Source organism: Vanellus vanellus, assembly GCF_965231255.1.
Source record: "Vanellus vanellus genome assembly, chromosome: 1".
Classification (NCBI taxonomy): domain Eukaryota; kingdom Metazoa; phylum Chordata; class Aves; order Charadriiformes; family Charadriidae; genus Vanellus; species Vanellus vanellus.
In genome coordinates this window covers 32,367,994-32,392,580 of record NC_138905.1, presented here as the reverse complement: position 1 = coordinate 32,392,580, position 24,587 = coordinate 32,367,994, and the positions used below count along the sequence as shown (strand labels likewise).

Below are 24,587 nucleotides of genomic sequence, written 5' to 3'. Positions count from 1 at the left end.
TCAGATTCAGAGAAGTGAGTAGTAGTAGAAGGTCTTACCTTCCTGTGGTAGGAGCTCTGAGTGTCTTCTGAATCTGAGCTGTAGTCTGGGGTCTGGTTGAACCAGTGCTGGAGAGAAGAATGCTGCCTTGCCAGTGAGCCACGAATGGAGTTGCAGCTGAGGGGTTGCTGGAAAGGGGATGGCTGTCCTGCCTGAGAATCTGAGCCCTCCTCCGACCCCATTATCTGTTGCTCAGAAGCATGATGTCTAGAGCCATGCCTGTACTTCCATTCGTCTGACCTTTTTTCCTCTCGGCAGAGGGAAGCAGAAACAGAACTAACCCTTGTAAGCTCTGAGGACTGCCTATCCCTCCTCCTGGTGTAGGAGGTCTCTGATCTGGTGCTGGAGTATTGATCCCCTGACCTTCTGAAGAAGCTGGATCTGTCAGATCTCACAGACTTTGCTTTGGTAAAGACAGGGTCTGGTTCAGGAGAATTGGCACAGCTACCTTTTCTTTTCTTTTCCTTGTCCAGTTTCTTTCCTGTCCAAGCAGACATGGACCTGAAGTGATGAAAAGAGTTCAAAATACTCGAATTCCTAGATTTTTCAAAAAATACTTTTTTTTTCAAGGGAAACCCTATACCCTTTTTCCTCAAAGAAGCACTGCATCATGACCAGTTCCATGTGAGGCAGACAAACTGGGAACTGAGTGACTGCAGTGATGCTGGGCTGCAGAGAGGGTGCCAAGATATCTTCTGTAATCTGACTGGTTGCTGCTGCTGCCCTGTCTCTAAGGAAAAAAGAGGAAAGCCCAATATAGACTAATTACACAGAAATACATTTTAAAAAGGAGTTTTTGCATGGTAAATAGTATGAGCTCTTCCACGTGAACAAGTCTGAAAGCCTGACATGCATCTGTTGATATTCGCCAGACATGAGGTGGATAAATGTAATATAAAATAATTTAATAAAGCACTAGATGATTCTATAGAATAACTCAAGCCACTTAAATATGGAGACATAAATTTGAATCTTGCTACAGGTCACACATGAAAGTAGACTTGAATAGTCTTATTCTAGGCCTGAGAAAACATGTATTGAGGTCATATCATTTGTACAATTCTGTACGAAGGTCAGTTTCTGCTGCTGAAAGTTCCAAGTATCGAAAAACAGAGGAGCAGTAAAGGAGAATGCAAACTGGACTGCCTACAAAAACTTATACAGTACTTATTTACCTCTGCTTCCAAACATTGCTTCACACTTCCCTTTTTATCAGCGGAATTTAATTAATCCATATGCACTTAATGCTGTAATGAATTACTATTCTGAACTTATTCACCTAAGAACAGAGTATCGATTTTTTTTAAATCAAGGAAGAATAAACAGAAACTGCTCTTTGGCATTCAGAACTGTAAATCTATTCCAGTCAGATCAAGATGCACATTTCCCTTATATGAAGAAGCTATGGCAACAGAGTAGATCCTTCTTGAAAAAATGATTTTTCTATGTAAATTTGTAAAAGTCACACCTTCAAAATAATAAAGGGCTTTTACAATGCTTTTGACACAGGTATGCACTAGAACATCTATTATAAGACCCTGGTAAAATATAATGGTATCAACCATATAACACCAAATAATAATACTATTTCCTGTACTAATTAAAAACCAACAAATAAAATGCTCCTTCTTTAATAAACTATACTCATAATTGTTCTATGAACAGACTTGCCACAGCATGCTTTTTGCGATGCCAGGAGATTCTGCAAGACTACCTTTGTAATAAAGGAAAAGTCAGGAATAAGAGCTGTGCTGCAGGCTTTAAAGCTGCTTGCTATGTATCTTGTACTGAAATACATGAAAGGGAGATTTTTTTCTTTCCTCATAGGACATTCCTTCCCCTCTGTGTATAACGTCACTTCCTTGTTACTGGATTAGGTGTTAGTACTGGCAGCCATTTAAAATGCATTTGTTTTCCAGTCAATGTAACACAAGATTGTCTTTATTAGGCTTCCATTAGGAATGTATTTTCAAAACCCATAATGCTAAATGTACCCTAACTGAAAGGACACTGTATCTGGCATTTTAACTACCCGAAAGACGGGTTTGAGACTATTGAGTTTGAATCTGGATTTCACCTTGCATTAGTGGATGGCTTATTCTAAGCTTGGATGTTCAATTTTTTTTCTAATGGTGTGGTTGAAATGCTATCTATAGTTCTATACAACATTGAATAGATCTATACAAAACAGAATCTTTGTCAACACGGAAAAAAAAAGGTTAGTTTTGAATTAATAAGTGTGATATTATATACAGTTCATGTGTGATATGAACCGTGGAGACAACAAACCACATCAGTTGCTCACCTGTATTCACCAAATGTTCCATCGTCTTCCTTCATAGGTTGTATTTCTGGATCAGCATGCGCATCCTCCTTTTCCTTCACTAAAATATTTGAAATAGTAATTTTTATCATGAAACTTCAAGATGAGAAACCTTAAGACCTTAATTTCTTAAATTGATCACATTTGGCAGGAATATGGTTTGAATAAAAATAATTTTTTTAACTGGGGCCTTAGGCTGTTACATTTTTGCTTTTGAAGGAGAATTCTGTTAATTAGTTATCGGATTTTATTTTCATTAAAGTACAAAATACTGTATGTCACTCTGCATTAGTAGAACTTTTTCTTGCTTTCATTTCTAGCACTGAAGAGAAAATTTTGTTAAAAATCCTACTAAAATACTTTCTTTATTTATGTTATTAATAGAGCTATTGATTATTGAAATCTGAAAATTTAGTTTTACCTATCCATGCTCCATTCCCTCTTGATATTCCTCTCAAACTGATTGATAAAACTGAATCAGATTTACTTGTATTCACTGTCTGTACACTTTGTGCTTCCATTTCATGCAGTAAGACTCTGGGGAATTTTAAATAGTATTTTAAGAATTATTAAAATTGGAAAAAATAGGTATGGTCTGTTAATTTCTTCTTTTGTGTAACATAATCAAAAGCAAAGCAAAATTGCCTACACTGGAACCTAAATTTAACATAATTGTATCTCTTGCACATCATTGTTATAGGTTTAGTCATCATTCACTGGTGGGAATAAATCCATGCATGTAACTTGTCCCTATAAAAAAACTATGTAGCACTGTGTCTTTTGGCACAGAAACCCGCTAGCATCTGAGAAGACAGATGTTTATAGAAGACATATATTCCTATAAGTTAAGATTGTTGACAGAGTAAATAATATGCTGACTTCTAGAATTATCTTCACGGTTCTTTCTTTCGCCTTTTCATTTCTGTTTTTCTGGCTACTACTCAAATCTTTCCCTTGTTTAGCAGATGCAGCTACATAATCCAATATTCAACCTCTTATTTTTTACTCTGGTAATTTCCACACTTAATTTGTACATCATTAGTTTATATGCTGCTGGTTAAGATGATATGAATCATTCCTGACCGTATTTTCTAAGTCTATAATTACAATAATGCATAACACCTTGAAATATATCTGGCTGATATAATTTCATACTGAAATAATTTATTACTTTTTTCAAACCATAGGGAATCTCAAGAAGACATGCTACAAAGAGTTAATAACTTTGTGCTTTGCATTTGTTGCTATCTGTGGAACAGTACATTTGCAATGACACAAGAAACACAATTAGCTCTAGAGTCACCGCTGTACACAAGACTACATACTGAATCTGGAAATCTTATATATAGTCAAGGTCCACCTTTATATATGCGTGTGTATATGTAAGTGTGCACAGAAAAATTAATACCTTACATCTAGTTATTCTGCAGAAGCAGAGAAAAGAAGGGCATAGCAGGGATCCCCACAAAGTAATGACAACATTAGCATCCAACTGCCTTTTACTCAAACTGTGGTTTACCCTCTTCTAGATGGTGGCTCAGTCCAAGTCCTCCCTAGTCTTTTCAGCTTCATCACTTTACCTATTCCATCCTACTAATTTTCCTTTTCTTTTCTCAATTCTCCCGACTAAGAGTCACTTTTCTATATACTCTATAATCTCATTTTCTCTTTAAAAAATCCAAATATTAGGAAAAACCCTAAGATGAGGTCTTCAGCCTGTCATTCAACTCGTATATAGCACTGTGTTCCTTAATCAGTGTTCCTTAATCATCCGTTTTTTTCTCCACGGGCACATAGGGGGTTGGGACAGAAGCTTCTCTTACTTAATTTTTGCTGTCACTACAAATCTTTAGTCTCTCCATAAAACAATTAAACCATTAGATTGAGCAGAGTAGGATTCTTATACTTAATAAGGTGATTTTATCTTCTTATAAAAATAATCTGCTATGCTAAGTTTAGGTATAAAAGATTTGCCTATGAAGAGGAAAAGTTTTAAGTGTCCACTGACACTAGTTTTCATAAGTGCACTCGTCAAAACAAGCAGGAGAAAGTGAAACAGAGTATGGATTGTGGTTTTTTTTGTACTTTTGTAAGTGCAGTCGTCTTTTTAATGTCCAAATTAACATATGAACTTCAAGAAATTTGAGTTGACTTTAAATAAGTATTCCAGAGACTGGATATTTATATTATTTCCAAATCTTTGGAGTTTGTAATATAGACCCGATTTTTTTCCTGAAATCAAGATTTTACTTGAAACTTAGCAATTGTACTTTCTATCATAGGTAGGAGAGGAAAAAGAAAAATCAAATCATCCTTTGATGCCCAGTTGAAGTCCATTCACGTCCGCTCGTACTTCACAGCTGCTCTGAGATTCTATCAGGCAGTACTACTATTCTATGCAAACTGGTTGTCACTATCCTTTTCAAGAGAGCTTTGGTCTATGGATCTACTCCATAAACACAACTATAAGACTGGGGAAAGATATACACAAGACCCATATATGCATGCAGACATACACACACACACACACACACATATATGCCTTTTATAATATGTATACCCAGAGGAATCAGAGTTTTGATAAAAGACATAAATTGTATAGTTCCAACTTCAATTGTAAATTATAAAATATACTTGGCCATTCCTAGGCCTAATACTAAAAAATGCCCTAAAAAGAAAAACTCTTGTAAAGAAAAACTTACAGTAGAAAAAAGTCTAACTGAAAGATGGTAACTTCAAATTTGGCTGCAAAAATGCAGAGGCTCAAGACAACACAGCTTCTAAGAATGTAATGTATTTGAAACAAAGTAATGTAGTATCTCATCAAGTATCTCAAACAAAGCTCAAACCTCTCTGGAGAGGTAATGTAGTAATATGACCCTCCAGAAATGAAGGAGATACTTCTCTTATGCTTAAATGGATTGAGGTTTTCTACCAATAGGCAGACTGCTCCTGACAAGCTTACCAAATGATAAGACTGATTTTAAATGTAAACCAGCAGCAAATGTGAATTCTCCAGTAAATGTGAGGTCTGTCTTAATCAGTTACCAGTAGATGATTTTTACTCTCATTGTTATATATCATACCTGGATATTTGCCACCCTTATTCCTCCTTATGAAGCAAACAATCAGTAAAATCAAGATCAGAAGAGCAACAGCACACATAAGACCAATGAACCATCCTTGAGTAGCGATGTCTACCTGCCGACTTGCCATTGCTAGAGAATAAAAGAAGAAAAATTAGATGTTTTGCTGCATTTAAATGCTGTGCTAATTCAAATGAATAATAGACAGTACACGTTGTTCATTAATTAAGGAATAACATTCAATGTGAAAATTAGTATTAAAAAAGAACAGTGATAGTGTATTTTGTGAATATTTTCACTATTTAAAATGTTTCCAAGTACATGTGCATAGACTTTAGAGTATATAAGAATTCTGCAACATTTAAGCTTAGCAACTACTCTGCAAAACCTGCGCACATACTGCATTGCTTTCCACAAACCTCAAAACCTATCTCAACCATTTTACAATAATTAAACTACTGAAATGAAATTGCAAATTATAATTCACACAAACATGTCAACTGCATTCTCAAAATGAATAAAAAGCCAATGCTCATTAGCTAATGCACTCCCATTAGTCTGAAATGGGGAAACAGGTGGGTCATTCACGACCCTAACATTCAATTTCAACTAAAAATCAACAATGAAGCATCCTTTAAAGCCTTATTAAGCATCATGTTCTCTTCCTCTCCTCAAACCCGCACCTCATCCTACAGTTTATCATGATTGCTGTGATTTAACATTAGTGAGGACTTAACACAAAGTAATTGGGAAGCCTTTTCTTGGCACTGTTTCTCCTCAAATGCTGACTCTAGCTGGAAGATATAAATGATAAACAAACTACACAGGAAACACTACAGTCACTAATAAGGACAGGAATTATCTGTGCAGTTGGGGGGTTGGATCCCCCCTACTGGTCTCCAAAACATTAGGAGGATTTTCCTGGTGAGGCTTATTTCCTACTCCCCTGTTTGGAAACACACTATGGGCAACTGGCCTTAGGATTTGCTGTTGGGAGAAAGTGGGAAGAGTGAGAGGAGTTAGGTACATGTGCTACAGACAGAAGAAGACATGAAGTGGAAAAGATGGACATCCATCCAAACCTATCGTGTTGATTCTTCACCTTGTCCTCCAGCCCCCAAACCCAAGTCTGAAACTCTATGAAGAGGTGCCCAACAGACCTCTCTCTATTTAGGAAACAGAGACAAAGATCACCTTCCCACATGAATAAAGAATGCAAAACACTTCCTATGCATAATTCATATGGCATTTTGGTTCAACATTTGTTGTTTTTTCTGGCTTCATGACATAAAGTACTGGATTATTAACAGCCAGTAAATTACCTAGGATTTTAGTCAGGATCAATAGTAATTCAGACCTCAGCTTAGTAGACACTTCACACTAGGACCAGATTATACTTGAGACCTTCAGTCTCTTTGTTTGGATGCACCTCAGCTCTCATGGCACAATGTGTTTCACCCATGTCTGCCAGGGAAGGTCTGTATCGCTTTACACACAGAAATGTGAAAGTCCCCGAGCCCCATAAAGACTTCCACCTCTCCTTAGAGAACATATGTCTACACGGTAAGGCTCATAAAAGCACATCAGAGAGAATCCGTTTTCATTGGAGCATTGACTTTTCTAGCCACAATTCCAGATGACAGAGCATAAACTCTTCTCCTTACAAAACACGTTGGATGACAACTGTCCTGTGCTGGTGCTGTCCTTTGAACAGCACCTGCCTTGTTGGGCAGACAGCTAGCTGACAAGAGACTGCACGAGCCGGCAAGCACACTAACAATAAAATGTAACAATATTCAGTTATAGGCCAGAATTCAAGTCCATGTCTCAGCATTATTTATTATTTAAGACAAAGGCTGAGACAGCTTGGAAGCAGGAGCTCTCAATGCTCAAAAGTACCTCTGATGTATGGAGACAGCGTCTACCCTCCATTCCATATAGAAGACCAACATGTATTCCACTTCACAAGTACTAGGCTAAAATTAACTCTTTATTTTGCTGCCTCTTTTTGGTCTTACTGGGCAAAGTTATGACTTGATTTTTATTTAAATAGATCAATGAATGAATGTGCTTGCTTACTGCATAGTTACAATAAGGAGATTTCCTGGCCATTGCTTAAGATTATGTTTTCTGATATTTTATAAACTGTCTGTTTCTTATATGCACACCAATTTTAACTATTTTTGCATAAAAATGTCTATACATTATATAGATATATATAAAACATCTCTCTATATAATATTTATACTTTATATACCATATATAAATATAAACATATATGTGGCAGTCTTAAAAAACAAAATCACAAAGGTAATCTTCATCTGAATTCTAAATCAAATTAAAATAAATTTTTGTTTCCACATTAAGGTTAAAATTATTTTGAGTTTTGCACATACCCATTTATAATAAGGCATTAAAGGTTGTATAATACATACTGTGATAAAATGCAAAAACATTTAACATTCAAATGTAGTAAGAAATAGCATCAAGCAAAACAACTCATGCATAAAAATATGCAAGATAGATGGGAGAGAGTAAAGATGAAAACTTACTTATGCAGCTTCCTGTCTTTCTTAACTTATTGCATATCCAGTAGGAAAGGGTTTCTAGATTTCAGTGCAACTTTAAAAACGGCGCAACATCGCCTGTTTATGCTAAGCAAATTATTTGCTTCAGGCAGAAAGATATTTACTCTTGGTGAACTGCTAATGCAGGAGAGATTGCAATACACTGCACTGGTATGCTCAAAAAATAAACCCATACACTATGAAGGAACGCTTGTCAAAGAAAAAAATATGGCAAAAGCCTCACATACAAAATATTCTAGTTTCATTCCTAATTAAGGACATATTCCATATTCCAATATTTTCCTCTTTTTCACTTCATTTTTTGCAGCGTTTAAAAGCTTTATCTAGGCTGAAGACAGTGTGACACATTTTTTCTGTAAGAAATATACTATGTTAATAATTTAATGCTGGACACTGAACCTTTCCATTATCAAGAAGCAGAAAAGACTGTGTTTAAATTCCCTTCTTCCTCGATTACTCAAGGACACAAGCCAAGGTGACTGAGTATGCACAGGATTCTTTATCTACTGGCTCAGTATTTTTTGTGCAGAAAGATGCTTTTGGGAAGGTTTCCATTCAGCTTGTTTTGAACTATACTGTAGTCTTGATCCTTGCTTTACTGCTGCTTTGGGCTTTGGATGTGTATTTGCATAAAACTTTACATATCTGCTTTATACCACTAGCTGTCTCCAGCAGGCATATAACCTCTGTGTTTAGCCCATACACATTTGCTTGGCACTGCTATTCAGCACCATGTTTTCAAAGCTTTCCTGCAACATGATAAACTGTGAAGAGAAATGGAACAAAAGAAAGCAAAAAATTATGATTTTAGAAAGCGCTCACTTTCAAACTGGCATATTAATTATTTACTTTGTTGTCTGACAATTATTACATATTTTTCAAGCATATTTTCATATTTAAACTACTTTCTTAAATCATAACATTCTGGATTTGGTGAGGCAACTGGTAAATAACTATGCACTGACCAAAATGCTTGGAATGAGCAAAAGTGGCAAGAACATGCTGTGATGGTAATGACATATTCAGCATAACATCAAAACACTTCCAATAAAGCCTTTCTCTGAGTTAAATGAACAAGGATTACTGATTTGCTTATGAAGAAATATGGCTGAAATATGTACATAAGGAACTTAAACAGCCTTACTGATTCACAGGAAATAGTTCTGACATCAAAATCTATATAAAACCAGTATATGACAGGAAAAGAAACATTTAGAAGTAGGAATCTCTCAACACTGGTATAAATAGATTACATGAGACATCAAATTGAATCTGCACTTCTGATTATGCAAACATTTTAGCTCAGATTTTTTGTATTAAAACTGTTCATATACAGATTGTTAAATTTAAAAATATATACTTGGCTCTATTAAAGTGCATGTTATTTAAATATAGCCACCTAATTATATTAATTAGAAATAAACTAAACAGGTCATCTTCAGTGCACAGCACACAGATGGAGTGCGAACACCAAGTATCTTGCCCCTAATATAAACAACAGGCAAGTACAGTGAATTGGAAGGATGAAAATTCTCATAATCTAAATAATAAATGTGCTGGCATTATTTAGGAGTTTATAAAATAATTCAACATTGCTCTAGAAAAAGAACATGCAAAGATGCTAGCTCCAACATCTCTTAGCTAGAAGCAGTTCAACGTTTCAGCATTTGGTCTGCCATAATTCTGACTATGACACAGAATTGGTACGGTGTGCCTCACCTGGACCTGTCTCAAACACATCCTCTGAACTCCTAAAACCAGACAGGCCCTCAGCACCAACCCGGACTTTATATGCTGTTCCTGGTGTTAAACCCTTTAACACAAAGAAGCTTCGAGAACCATTTACAATTTCTTTTTTCCAATCTTCTTTACCTACAAAAATTTTAGGAAAACAACATATTGGAGTTTTAATTTTCTCTGTATTACTGAAAATTTTTAGACAGAATACTATCAACAGTTACTTGACTAAACTATGGATGGGCTGAAAAAAAAACCTGTTCTGTCAAAAAATAATAAAATCATACAAAATTATGACTTCAAATAATATATTGCATGCAATATATTGAAGAAGACATTGTACATGAATCATGAAACTATTTTAAACATTTGTTCCATTGTACTAGTGAAATACTATTTTCAAGTACTTTAAAAGGCTTATTGAACTTGCAATTATAAAATACATTTAAAAAGATTTTAATCATTTAATTACACTTCTGTAGTTTCAGTCAAAATTTATTTTAGTCGAGAATTTCTACTTCGAAATCTGAACCTATCTTATTTCCTGATCGTTCTCTTATATCTAATACAGTCTCAGCTGCTTATTTGACCAATATCCGGAAAAATGCATTTATATTCCAATTGTCAGATTGGTCATCTTTAGTCATAACTTTAGAAGGACAGGGAATTTGAACTGAAGTATCTTGGTTTTATTAGATAACTGTGTTTTAATTATTACTGGTATTATCAAAGATTAAAACCTGGCTTTATGCCAATAAAAGTACATAAGTTGGTTGATACTTTACTTTAAGGTTTAATTTGACAAAGAATCTTGTTTTGATTGGCTCACTTATTTAACTCCTTTTTTTTTTCCTGAATTGGACATAATTTAGGAAAACTGTTATATCCTATTTTAATGCAGGTGATCATATTTTTACACATGTAATCACTGCATGACAAACAACTTCATGCAAACCAGATTTTTAGAAGTTCATGTTCAGAAGAATTTATAAAATAATACAAAGGAACAAAGGCTGATATTCTATGTAAGCATCAAATACCTGCTACACATTGATGTTCATTAAAGTGAAAATTGTTTGATCTTCCTGATCAAAGTAAAAAATAATTCTACGCATTCAAGAACTATCATTAACACTGGGTCAATTTAGGACCACATTTAGTATAAAAATTTTTGAAAATATATCTGAACACTTCAGCAAAATTTAATGAAATGACTTCTTACTGCCTGCTACACCATATTCAACATAAAAGTTCGCATGATCTGGTCCCTCATACTCCCAACTGATATTGGCATAGGTCTCAGCAGCAGCTGTTGTAACATTTCTGATCCTTGGATAAAGTGGTTGCACTGAATACACAACAGAAAAACAAAGCAGAATACGAAATTGTGACTTCATACATTACAAAAAAAAAAAAGATTTTAAGAAGTTACTAGGTTAATTTAGACCATATACAGGGAAAGTACAGTACATTTGTCATTATTTCCATTAATGGAAATTAGTGACTAAAGCAGCACATTTGGTAATTGAATCCTAGGGAGTTACTACACTATGAAATTATAAAGTAAAATCCGCGTACACTACTGAGCATGCCCTGTATCACAAAAACTGCCAAACACTTAAAATACCTAATTGCCAAAATTCTGGAAAACATTACTTCTATTCATCTAGAATTAAAATGCAGACAGCTGGAAAGTGAGAACATTGTCAGGGTAATGGGAAATGGCAGGAGAGAACGGAGTTCTGAAGGTGGTACACACCTCCCTTTATGCCACGTGTCACTGAATGGACTGCAAATGCCTCAACTGCCAGCCCTTATAGGATTTTGTCTCTATTGTATTGATAATGATAAAAAAGGAAGACAATACCCTTATAGAATGTTGGACGGACAGTGTGCATGACTGAGGAGGTTGCAAAAAGGGTTTCTGAATATCCTTCACCATCAGAGATAGTAGGAAAGAAAAAATAAAGAGTAAAACCACTTTGCATTGAAAAGTAACATTTAAATAATACAGTAAAACCTTACCTGTTAAATGAATAACACATGCACACTCTAAGTCCATGCAGGATTCAATTAGTTCTACTTGTTAAAATAAGAAACAGCTAAGTGATACACATGTATTTGAAAGCAAACTGAAGTATGTGTGTACTGACACCTTTACTTTCACAGAACATTTCTGAAATGAGCTTCATTAACATTAATGAATTCACGGCACCTTTAGACATTGGAACATTAGACATCAGATATTGGAAAGCCAATATCAAAATACTCTGATGTGAAGGACACATATCGCTGGAATGCAAGAAGCTGTTCATTTTAAGGTACTGTGTCTTACTGTTGACATTCTTGTTAGACAACAGTACTTTTCACAGATACGCCTAATGCCCACATTTACGAGAAGTACTTCACTCTTCAGCCACTTCTTTGCTCCTACCTTAATTCTTTGTTCTCCAGTTATGCTTGTTACAAATGGACATATACTGCCTAATACTAATCAAGAATAGATTTTAATAGTTCTAATAGTGTAATAGTGCAGATACAAAGAGGATGCTCCTCAAAGGCATGAAATTAGTTTTTAATTAAAATGCCTCACTCAGTTTGCTACTAACTGTTTGTATTCTGCTAAAAATATCTTCTTTTTTAGAAACAACATAAAAAATACTTCCCGAAGGACCAGGAAACATCAGAGGTAAAAACTTAGGCTCAGTAAAGATAAATGGCAGAATTTGAACGGCTTCACCTATGTGAGAAAATAAAATGGGCAAAAGCCTGTTCTCAAGGCAAGAGGTGCTGCACAGATTTTATATAAGTACTTAAATTATTTTCTCCTCAAAACAGCATGGCTTTGTCCATATGGCTGACTGGAAGCAGCTCCAAATGAGATTCAAAGAGAAAATGGCTTACTTTGGCATCATAAAATAAATAAATTTGTATACAAGCCCCTAGCCCAGACTAAATGAGTACCATGTCTAGAAAACTATAGTTTCTAAGTTGTTTTTTTTTTAAATACTGAAATGATGCAAATTCCATCAATTCTCCTGAAAATGTATTCTCATGCTCACAAACTTTCACAATATCAGACTTTTTATCCCCAAACTTGCATCAATTTTTTCTTAACTATATTCCAGTAGTACTCACTCAACTCTTCAATCTATATTAAACTCCTTACTCCCACATTTGATGTCACTGCAGGTAAGTTGTGCTTATATATTTTACATATGATTTCTTTCACCAACCAAAAATAATAAGGAATATTTAAATAATAAAGAATATATTCATTCCTTGACTAAAACTACCTTAACAAAATCAAAAAGAAAGCATTAGATTTAAAAAAAGCCATCTAGGTTACTACGTCAACAACAATACCCCTAAGAAATACCAGAGCCAGAGCTGTCTACGGGAAATACAGCATGTAACCATATACACTATGGTAATGCAAGGGGATTAGATTTTGCTTCTCTGTGCCACTTGAAGGTAGCGAGAGGAAAGAATAGCAGGCTCTAAATTTAGAGAGATGCAGAGTCGGAGATTGCAGACAGGATATATAAACTTCCTTCCTCATTTGCACACAGGAACAGGTGTCTGTTACAATCAGCATCTAAGCATTTGTTCTGTGCCAAGAAAACAACTGGTTTGTATTCCAAATACGACTTTGTTTTGTTTCATTAAATTGTATTTTCTCAAACCCGTATTTTCCTGGACTTTGCTCTTCCCCTGAAGATGTCTAATTAGCAGCACAACTGTATGACTGATATTTGTCACCAATATTAAAGACAGAAGAAACTATTATCTGTGTCAAACTCTTGCAAAGAGATGTCACAGAATTACACCTAACTTCTCCCTCCTCATGCCTGAGCGCTTGGGCACGAAGAAACTGTCTCATCTTGTGTGAAAGACTCCAGATGACAGACAGATTATCTTATCTTGTGTTTTAGGTTTCTTTTTCCATCTCCAATTCCCAGTTTCTGCTCTGATTAAAGAGTTGCCTGCTAGATTAAAGACCCAGTATCTGGTGAATGCTTTTCTGTCCTGTGACTGCATATAACAATTAAGTTTGCTCTGAAAATTACCTTCATTCTCTTGGTGTCTTAGTTTCTAAATCCTCTCAAGTAACCTATTTATGCTTACATTTATCAGATTTACTCTTATCTGATTCTTACCAATAGCTGTTTGTATAGATTTATCCATGTTTAGTATTTGGTCAGGTTTAAGTTCTGGTTTTTTCCTATTGAATACAGTGCACCAAGAAATTTCTTCACTAGCACATTTATGTTCAAAATCATTATTTTTGTAATTCTTCCTCTTTTCACTACTGCTTGACCTAATTTTTCAGCATGCCCGGAAACTTTTAGTTATGTCTGTTAAATGTGTCATATTTGCAACGTAAATACACACCTAAGAAGATAAAAGATGGCTGATGGATCCTAAGGTGATGAAAGCCTAGAGTCGAAGTAGTTACAACATTCAAAACTTGTCTCCAATCTACCCAGACTCTTGTCTTCTCAATCAGCACACCTCTAATTATAATTAACCTCTTAGTTCTTCAATATGTTTCCCAGCACTGTTCACAAATGCAAAATGTGTAATTGTCAGTTGGCAGAAACTCTCAGTGTGTGCAAGCGTCAGTTGGTAAAAAGGGGGGGCAGAAAGCTTTGTTTTGTGGAGCAGGGCTTTTTCAGTAGCGGAGCATGGTGCTCTCTTGATCTGTAACCATGCACGACACTGGGCAGCAGCACTGACAAAAGCATCGCTCTAAAAGTGATGGGAATGGATTGTTAATAAGTTACGGTTTTTATACAGACCGACCCTCATTCAGCTACCTCCAGTAAATTAAGCTCTTTTAACCATGTAACAATACAATGCAAAATTTAGCTGGCAGGTCTGAGTATGGTTCCGTTCCTGTAGTGAGATATGGTATACAAGCTGTTGCCAACTGTTGAGAATGAGGCCAAAGTAAAATTTTCCTTTCTTTTCAAATTAATCCCAGTGTTTTTTTAGTAGAGTTTTCTGTAGAGTTGTATTTAATCTTCCAGCCTTTCAAGAACACAGTTCCTCCAAGTAACACAGTTACACTTGGGCTGTAGATTCAATAGAATTTAGTAAAACATGTCGTGAGAAATTAATGGATTTTAACAACAGAATACTCTCTCTCATGATTTAGTTCAGCAGAACAATAAATGAAATAATCCCCAAAGTGACTAAACTTTAAGAATTTTCATGGGATTCACCTGATAACCCAGAAAAAATGGCAGGTAAGTGACAAGCACACATTTGAAGATTGGTGTCAAATGGAAAAAAAACCCCGCAAAGCAGTATATCATAGAAAATTAGTTAAAATGCATATATAAAAGGGAAAATTCAAAGGAAAAAAACCCATACCCCCACATAGGAAAAGATGAAGGAAAAAGGTGATAGATTCTGCCAGAGACTGTAAGATACAGAGAAGGGTTTTGCTTTTGTTTGCTTTTTAACCTACAACTTTTACAGTATGAAATTCAAGCCCTGGTATAACAGTAGGAGTGAATTCCATTTCTGGAAGTAAGATACGGGCATTAGTCACTTCTAAGATTATTTAGGTCATTGCAGGAGCACTGCTGTAATGCAAGAAATACAGAAGACAAATGCAAGAAATCATTTCACTGATAAGCATTTAGCGTGGCATGGATTTTGCGTGACATCTATGAAGCAAAAGATATTTGCAGGAATTTTTGCATTGCAATAATCATCATTTTCTCTAGTTTAGCATGCAAAGCATCATCATTGTTCCCAGTAGACTTAAAAGAGGACAAAACAGTGGTTGTGCATAGCAGGCTGTACTGAAAGAATCACATAGATATATCATGGAGAAGTCCACAGGGAGAGAGCGGCTGAAGGTGCAGTACAAAATTACTATGATCAACTTGAAACGAAAAAGCAGCTTGAACTTGTTAGCAAAAAAATATGGAGACATTATGTGAAATGATTCAAAGAGGGAGGGAAAACAGATGGTGGGCAGGAAAAATGATTTAAAGAACAGCCTTTTGTATGGAACAAAGAAAACTGAGATGATCCTATCTTCTACAAAGAGATCAGAACTACGAAATCAGCTGAGAATGATTTCTAGCCTACAGTGAAGAGCTACATATTGGAGATTCGGTCAGAAAAAATAGTTTCAAACCCAGGGGCTGACCACTTTTTTTTCTCCCTCACAACAAAAGTATTTTTGTCAATAATACTTGAGATGTGAAGTTCACATGAAGAAGGCAGACCGGACCGAGTACCGCATTGACAGGAAGTGTTAGCTTCAATTAAAGGTAACTGTGATCTCACAACCTTACTTTAATTGCAGTTCAGGACTGCCAGTTACCTGTGTCTGCATGCATTCAGACTACAAGACATTGCTTTCAAATATAAATACGGACTAAATCAAAAAGAAACTGAAAAGTGAAACAAGAAGGCTTGTGAAATGTAGACTGGCACATCATGCCATGACTCCCTACACTTCAACTTACCACAAACACAATAATGAGCATCTGTGACTGTTTATTTTAATGAGCAACTTTCATTTCTACCACTGGTCAAATTTCTATTCTCTTCCTTCCTCTATAGTACAGTTATTTAAAACTTCTAATGGAAAAGAGTAGTAAAGACTTGACTCCAGTGACCATCTGAGTCACTTTCCAGCTGCTACTATCATTATTTTATATGTAATCAGGTTCTTATTCCCCAATTTTTCTCACACCTTTGTTACCTCATGCCTGTCATTGGATGTCAATACAAAAATGGCAATATCAATGCATACTGCTTATCTAATAGTGGGTATACTACATAATCTTTTACATACGCAGTTTTCAGACACATTTAGAATACAGGTTGCTAAGAAGAAAAACAATTATTTTTTTCTTTGTAGTGACATAATTTGACGAAATTTAAGTCTTTTATAACATCACAGTATTAGAAAGGAAAAAAGATAGTGCAAGTCAAATAGGAGTATCAACTATAACAGGATAGCTTGCCCATCTAGTAAAATAATGTGTCTTGTGACGTACTCATGTGGGCTTGTGAGAGAATGACATGGATCTCCTGTGTTAAGTTTCCCTTAAAGAAGGAAAAAACCTAAATTCTTGTAATTTGCCAAGATCCACTGCATTTCTGCTATTTGACGCAATGGCTTTGATTGTCTAAAGAACTTTTTCATTAGGATGGTGCCCATATTACAGGGAGACAATAATTTCCTCCTCCTATTGCCCCCCTCCATTTGAATAGAGCTTCTAAGTTTTATTCCAGCTATAGAAAAAAAAAAAAAGATTCCTTTATCTAAATCCCTTAGCCTTGACCTCTATTTCATGTTTTCATCTAAATTGTCATTTTACCTTATGGGAAAAATGCATAAAACTTGCTTCTCTACTTATTGGTCTAGAATATACTGGGTATCTTTACTTAACACCAGTATAGTCATTTATAATCACACAAACTCAGTTGGGACAAATATTAAAAGTGTCAAGTGTAGCAGTAAGCAGACCGGTTACTTTCATTGTTTTTAAAGTAATAAAAGACACGCCTGTCTAAAAAGATGTCAAGAGACAGGGAATGTATTTTGGAACTACAATAAAAATATTGAGACACTCTAAGATCCTTAGATTTACCGTAGCGGTATTTCCCTCTGCCCTGTAATACATAGTTGTACTCTGAGAAGTGAAAGATGTCCCAAATTGAACAGCTTGCCCAGGTTTAGATGATTTTAATTCCTCCAGGACCTTGTGTCTAATGTTTCTGCCTGGCTAAGAGGCAGGTCTCCAGGGGCAGCCAGCCAGTAGAAAACACCAAGTACAGAAATGTCAGTGCAATTTAGGATGGCTGAATCTGGGACCTATTGTCTTCTCAACTTCCAAGATGAAAGTGCTCAAATGAAAGAGAAAGGGTAATTACAATTTTCTGGTAAGTTCTGCCCTTCAAAACGAAAAAACTGAGATGTTTTTGATAGATCACAAAAAAGTTGAGAATATCTAAATTTCAATTTCTCCTTGGTTTGTCTTTGGGTCCACAACAGTAAGAACTGCATATATGTACAGGCCCTCCTGCACTTAAAAAAGGAGTAAAAATTCCCTGCTGGGTACGGCTTCTTCTTGAGTAGGCTGAATATTTCTGTCTTCCAAATCCACCCACTCATGAGACCAAATAATTTGGCACTTGATCTTGATAATACGATCCTCCTTTTCCTTCCTCATAGTCCCTGACCAGGAGCGAAACAGTTAATCCCGTTAATCTAAGTAACCACTGAGCACATTCATCTCAGACCTGCAGCAACTCAGATGTCCTAACAGATGTCATGGATTTAGTTCCATCCTGTTTGCAGTTCCAAAGTTTTCTTTGCAATTGTAAGAGATAGATGCTACAGGAATACGGGAAAACTTTGAAACCATAAACGGCATGGAACCAAACGAAGACATCTGCTTAGTTTTCAGAGAATCTGAGATGACAGCTCTGAAACGTGAGCTGCTCCAGCTGATCTTACAAATAAGACACTTTCTACTAGCCACAGACTGTGATACAGCTATTATTAGACCTCAGTTTCACACAGAGAATCCATTTTTCCTTGCATGAGTTTTTATAGTCAGCTATAAAATAATGAGAACTTAATTTACATTTCTGCTGTTAATGTCCGGGACTACAAGCCAGTTTGATTGTGCCAATCTGTGTTGACTTCTCAGCTACAACTAGTCTAAAAAATAGTTGGAAAAACTTGTCATTAAAATAAATCCACAACTCTACACACTTATCAGAAATGCAACTGATATTAGAATATACTTATGTATATACATATATATAATATATGCACAAATGCATGCATATGTACATATACATATAGTCTGACTTATACCATACTGTGTGAATTAAGTTCTTTTTTGTGGCTATTATCATTCAAAACACCTGATCATCAAGTGGAAAGAAAATATATGTAAAACAATTTATGCTTCTTGTAAAACGAATGTTGGGTATTTGATGTACAGAGTTTGATTTGGGACCTTTATGGTCTGAGAATCTGAAGCACAGATGTTCATTAGTGTTAATGACATCTGTGTGATAAAATGACACATACATATAGAGACACCTTTCTGACTTACAGCTACTTAACAGTCCTCAGGACAATCATTGCTTCTGACAGAAAAGGTAACAAAATTCGTAAAAACTGTGCGCAAAAATGTGAAGAACACCTTGTTTGACAGAACTGCATCATAAAGAACAAAATATTACAGAATTCAAGAATAAGGAAGATAATATGTTTCCCTCACTGAAATATCCTCAAGTGCTCACTCACAAGATCTGTGAACCTAAGACAGCAGGAAGCCATTTGTCTGTATATTCAATCTGATACTCGAACTGAGATGTATACAGAGGGTATTGTCAGTCATCTGCCTCCTATACGCAGCTGGCTTGCAAAGAAATAAATGTGAAAAATGGGTAGCATTAATCAACAGTGGGAAAAAGAACGCGCCTACTTTTTTAAAACAAAAAAAAGCACATGGCACAGGCAGTGAAAAAATCTCCTTTGCAAAAGTGCTGTTTTTTCTACTCCAGCTAATCAGTGCTAGTGCACCTGGATCCTGAATATTTATGACAGTGACATACATCTGCTAAATGTTCAGAAATAATTAGACTTTGCTGAAGAAAAGCTAATGAATTCCCCTGGAACTCTGTGGCAAAATAAACAGATGAAAGGTATTAATAAGCATTCTGGATTCTTTCTTAAAAAACCAAACCAAACCAAAATAAAACCCACAAATGTTTTTTTCCAGCACTGATTAATACTTTGTATAGTAATGTGTACTCCAAGATTTTCTGTCCTTACCACTCAAATTTCCCCATTTGCAACACTGCAAAATCCACACATTAACAAATCATGCAGTTTCATTTTACCTTTGCCTGCACCTACAGCAGGACGGAGAATACCAGCTTTAATGGAGGAAAACAAGAACAGGAACACTATATAATTAGATACAACACCAAAGGGAACATACATATATGATTTCATTATAAACCAGAAAAGCATGCAGACTGGATAAAATGTATTGATTCAAATAAATTAGAAACCATCCACTTATGCTGAACACTGACAGACTATTACAAGACAAAAATTAATATACATGCATTTACAAAATTTTATTGCTCATGCTTGTTACGATTCAGGATTTAAAATAAATGTTGTTCATATGCAACCTTAATACATTATTAGAGAAACTGTACTGTGTACCAACTCATCTATGGCAATTGCAACAAACTATAATTTTCCTAAGCATAAAAATACACGAAAAGATGGTATCAAGATGGACTTTTAATATTAAGATGTGCAAAATCATAAAAGGCTTTCCCCCCAAATTTTGCCTTTGCTTTGAATTAGTCTCATTTTATTAAGCTTTCATATTTAAATAAATAACATCTTCAACAAAAGAACTGCAAAAATAAGAGATCTAGAATGGCTATAAATGTAAAAAACAATAGTGACAGAAGCAAACAGTATATTTAAGAGTATTTAAATCTTATACAATGTCACCAGTTACTTAGGGCCACAGATGACAAATTCATTTCTTCAGCTTTTTTGAAGTTACAGTTTTTGCCAGCTCTGTGAAAAAAGTTTAGACCTCACAGAAGCTGGTGGATACTTCAAAAGAAATAATTTCCTCCAGCCATAAAGCTGCATCGCTTCAGTATTGTTCTCTGTGACCAGAGCAGGTCAATGAAGCGGAATAGGTGAATGGAAGACCACCTAAAATGTAAAGTTACATGACAGTTTGAAGCCCAAAAAGCCAAAGTCTTAGATCTTGTAAGTTTATATCAAAAGGAGGGGCTTTTACACCTCTTTTGGGGCTTCCACTACAGTAGAAACCCTTTGCACATCTTTTCTTAAAAACTATTTAAAATCTTTTATTAGTGTATAATACAGTTAGGAAAGCTCTAGAGAAAATTTCACTAGGGGCTATTTCCTTAATGGAAGGAAGTAGCAGTAATATTTTTAATAAAATTTGTAGTGGTTTTTAAACTCAATGGGTTTTCTTTATACATACCCATCTTACCTTCATCCATAATTGTTACTGCTTCCTCGGTTATTTGACTTCCTGATCCAACTGAAGTTTGTGCATTAAAGTAAAACTTGTACCGTGTGCTGTAATTTAAATTTTTTAATATCAAGCTGCTCTCGTTGGCAGGAATTCTTATCTCTACCAAGGGACCTAATTCATGTGTGTTGTTAACTGTTGTTACAAGAAAAAAAAAAAAGAAGTTAGTTAGGAAAATTGCTGACATTATCATTGTGTTAAAAAAGGATTTTTGTTTGTATTTATTTGTTTTGTTTGTCTGCTGCATTGTTTATTTCAGGTTTTATGAATGATAATCTACAGCTGCAAAATAGTCACATTTGTGTAAAAAGGATCTATGCGAGGGGCCAAAATTCAACGGGGAGATGGGAAACACCTACAAATTTTTTAAGTTCAAGTTCCGTTCTTGTAAATACCTGAATACAAGGCAACTGAGTCCACATCAAATCATCTGAAGTTACACACATTTGAAACACTGATCATTAAAAAAATCTGAAACTCTAAACTAACTACTTCGTAATACATTCAGTATACTTAGGAAAAAAAATACTGAAGTGACTTGTATCTAATGCTAAGGAACAGTGGAAGTTGGTAAGTGGAAGAAAACAAACTTCCTTAACCTGTTCCATGAACCTCTTAATTTCCAGTCCAACTCCTGACAAATTTCTGGGCAAGTAAGCAGTGGCATGGGGAACCTGAAGAAGTGATTTATATAGCTCTGATAAGAGTAAATGGCACATTTATGATTTTTTCATTTTAAAATTAAAAGTACCATGAAAATTTAAGAAGCAGACAACAATATAATTGGATGTATTTTGATCTACTTCTAATGATACTTTCTCTGCAGTTAGAAGATAGGATTTCTAAGTGGTAGTATCTTGCTTCTAACTTGGTTGTCAATTATATGTAGGACTTCACCTCCATCTTTCTGTGAAGCATGGTTTGAAGAAATAAAAGTAATGGAAAAACGCTGACCTTGTACTTGAACAAGTGAAGTTTTCCAAATAGAGTCATCTATATTGTCACAAATACATTAATCTTTTTCAAACTTGACATCTACAATGCAATCATATCTTTTGTAACATATTTTTTTCTTAATAAAGGGATTGCTATTTGGTAGACATATTGTCTAAGTTAGAGTTATATAGTCATAATTAACTTACTTGGCTGAAACTTCAGTATATACGATGTCAAAACACCATTTGGATGGGTAGGTGAACCCCACTCCAGAGTCAGAGAATCCAATGTTGGGTTAGTAATCTTCAAAAAGGAGGGTGAGCTAGGAACTTTTAAGAAGAACACACAGTAAATACAAAGTACATTAACTTAAAACAGTTCATGAATTATTTATTCTTAAGATTATTACTCTATGAGCCAGATCATTATTTTCTAATGTCCAAGATGCAAATTCAGCAATTACACCCTCAGTGTTCTATTTCTGAATATGCCACACTTAAGTTTATGCTCTACCTTTCTCATTTCATACCTCCTTCAGGGGTCTTAAACACTTTGTCTGGGCTTGCTGGTCCTTCTCCTTTACCATTAACAACTCTAACATTCAGCTTGTAAGAACTATAGGGCTCCAGCCCTGGCAACATTCCAAAAGTCTTGTTTCCCCTGAAAGTCAAGATCTTTTTTTCTACATGCCGCCTACTCCTTCTGGATAGACTTTGCACTTTCCAGTAGTAAACCTAAAGACAAAAGAAAATCTACAGTGAGTGTTTAGGTGTTCTGATTTTACAAACTCTAAGCTTTTTGATGAGGATCCATGAATTATAGGTACGAATAACTACGATTTTAATAAGTTCAGGTGAGAAACAGCATAGAGCTTTCCTGCTCCAGAAACAGACCTTATCCAGAAACAGTCATATCTACACAACTGGGTGAAGACTACCACCTGCCAGTTCTGGTAATGCTCAAAGCCAGTTTAACACAAGTTCTGGTTTGGAACTGCATTAACGTGTGATGGTTCTCATGTTAGCAAGTCCATCTGAGAGGCAGGACTCATTCATGCCATCCATTCTTGCAGTAAGACGTCTACACAGCTCCCAAAGCAGACCTGCACTTTGCCACTTTGTTATGTCACACACTTGACTACTATTCCCTGTGATGTGGAAGCCAAGTAGATATTTTTAAATGGGAAAGAAAAAAAAAAGATTTGTCTGGGCTGGAAAAATATACAAGTTCTGAAAGGACTCTGAGATTACAGTCATGGAATGATCTCCACCTAGAGACAAGAAGACTATTCCTCCATTTATGTGACAACTAGATCAGAGCACAAAGCTGATTCTGGTGTCCTATTTACTGATTAAATTTCTAAGAAACTACAGATGAACTTCAGAGGTAATTACCTTGACTGCACTCTCCTTACTAACACAGCCTCTCTACCATGATATCTGGAAAGATATTAACACTTGCCCTTACAAAGACTTGTGTTACTCCTAGGATTATCACCTTCAAATACACCACTGTTCATTTTTCACAGCATAATTTTCATGCATGTATGATCACACACTAAAACTGATAAAGCAATGTAAATGGGTAAAATTCTGGTTCCATTTAAGCCAACTGCAAACCACATCTTTAATTAAGAAAGCTGGGATTTCATATAGGGACTCAAAAAAGGGAACAGAAGACTTACAAAGTCCAACTAGATAGTTTATAAAGCAATGTTATACTAACACCAGCTTTCTATTGCTAACAACATAACATTTCACTCTAATCACTGTTAAGTGCCATTGTGTTTTACATGGCTTGAGTTCATGTTTTTCAACACTGCCAGCTGTCATCCTGTAGCTCTTATCCTACCAACTAGGGTAGAAAGCCATTTACAAGCTAATAAGAGCTTGAAGTGTTGGTACTATTAGTATTGAAACTCATCAGGAACGGTTCATGATATTTTAAGAACTGTTAGTCAGTAACTTTTCACAAAGCACATTGTTAGAGCCAGGTCATCACTTTTCACTAGCCAGGCTGAAATTAATAGAGAGCTTTAATAAGCTGGGTTTGATAAGCAGTGATTTGGAGGAGGAATATGACAGTAAAAGAGACTGCATCATGTTTTTCACATACTGTATTGAATAAGCACCGAATTCATAAGAATAACAGGAAAAAATGGCAGCAATAACATTGAAAAGAATGATTTTTAAAATTTCCTCTTAGGTTTGAAATGCTTTATAGTACCACAGTATACCAAGTAATAGCTAGATTACTACAAGAGCAAAATATGAGTGATGTGCTGTAGGCTGCTGCTAGATGTCTTCCTGCTTTGTTCATACATTTGTCTTCATGACATGACTCTTTAGAAAAATACCCCTCTCTTTATTAAGAAATGAGTCCCTAATGCAACACTGCATATTGGGCTACTGTCTGAAATAATTTTATTAATTAGGAAAGCCTGAGTTTGCTAGCAAGATTTTGCTGATGTGTTTGCTCTGCAAACTATGTCAATAACTAAGACACTTAAAGTGTACTCTGCATCCATAAAAAGTTCTCAGCTGGTATTCAGAGAAAGCTTTATAACAATAACTATGCACTAGGTCTTAGGACTTGTCATGCCTTCTCTAGTTTTTAACCTATTTTAGCTTGACTTAGCTGTATCTGCAAAAATTATTTAAGAACTTTTGCTGCATCTGCAACTTATTCAAGGATATATCATTGTCTCATTCGTCCTAGCCAAAACAGCAAAACTACTCAATGATCATGTCTGTTGTCAATCCTGTGGTCTTGAGCTTGTTTTATT

General features: G+C 35.4%; 1 protein-coding gene across 9 annotated transcripts in view; it reads right to left on the bottom strand.

The window, feature by feature from the left end:
- The window catches only part of NRCAM (neuronal cell adhesion molecule), a gene marked incomplete at its 3' end in the record, with an annotated part of 63,773 nt that overhangs the window by 8,091 nt on the left and 31,095 nt on the right, over positions 1–24,587 (bottom strand). For 3 of the 9 annotated variants that reach the window (XM_082483376.1, XM_082483377.1, XM_082483380.1), the window contains exons 18-22: positions 22,332–22,536; positions 22,009–22,131; positions 20,825–21,001; positions 5,449–5,580; positions 2,345–2,423 (exon numbers count right to left, since the gene is read on the bottom strand). In XM_082483376.1, the coding sequence (XP_082339502.1) occupies positions 2,345–2,423; positions 5,449–5,580; positions 20,825–21,001; positions 22,009–22,131; positions 22,332–22,536 (716 nt within the window). Of the gene's footprint in view, positions 1–2,344; positions 2,424–5,448; positions 5,581–9,755; positions 9,909–10,995; positions 11,122–20,815; positions 21,002–22,008; positions 22,132–22,331; positions 22,537–24,587 lie in introns of all 9 variants that reach the window. The other 6 variants (XM_082483374.1, XM_082483373.1, XM_082483378.1 and 3 more) reach the window with 4 other exon arrangements.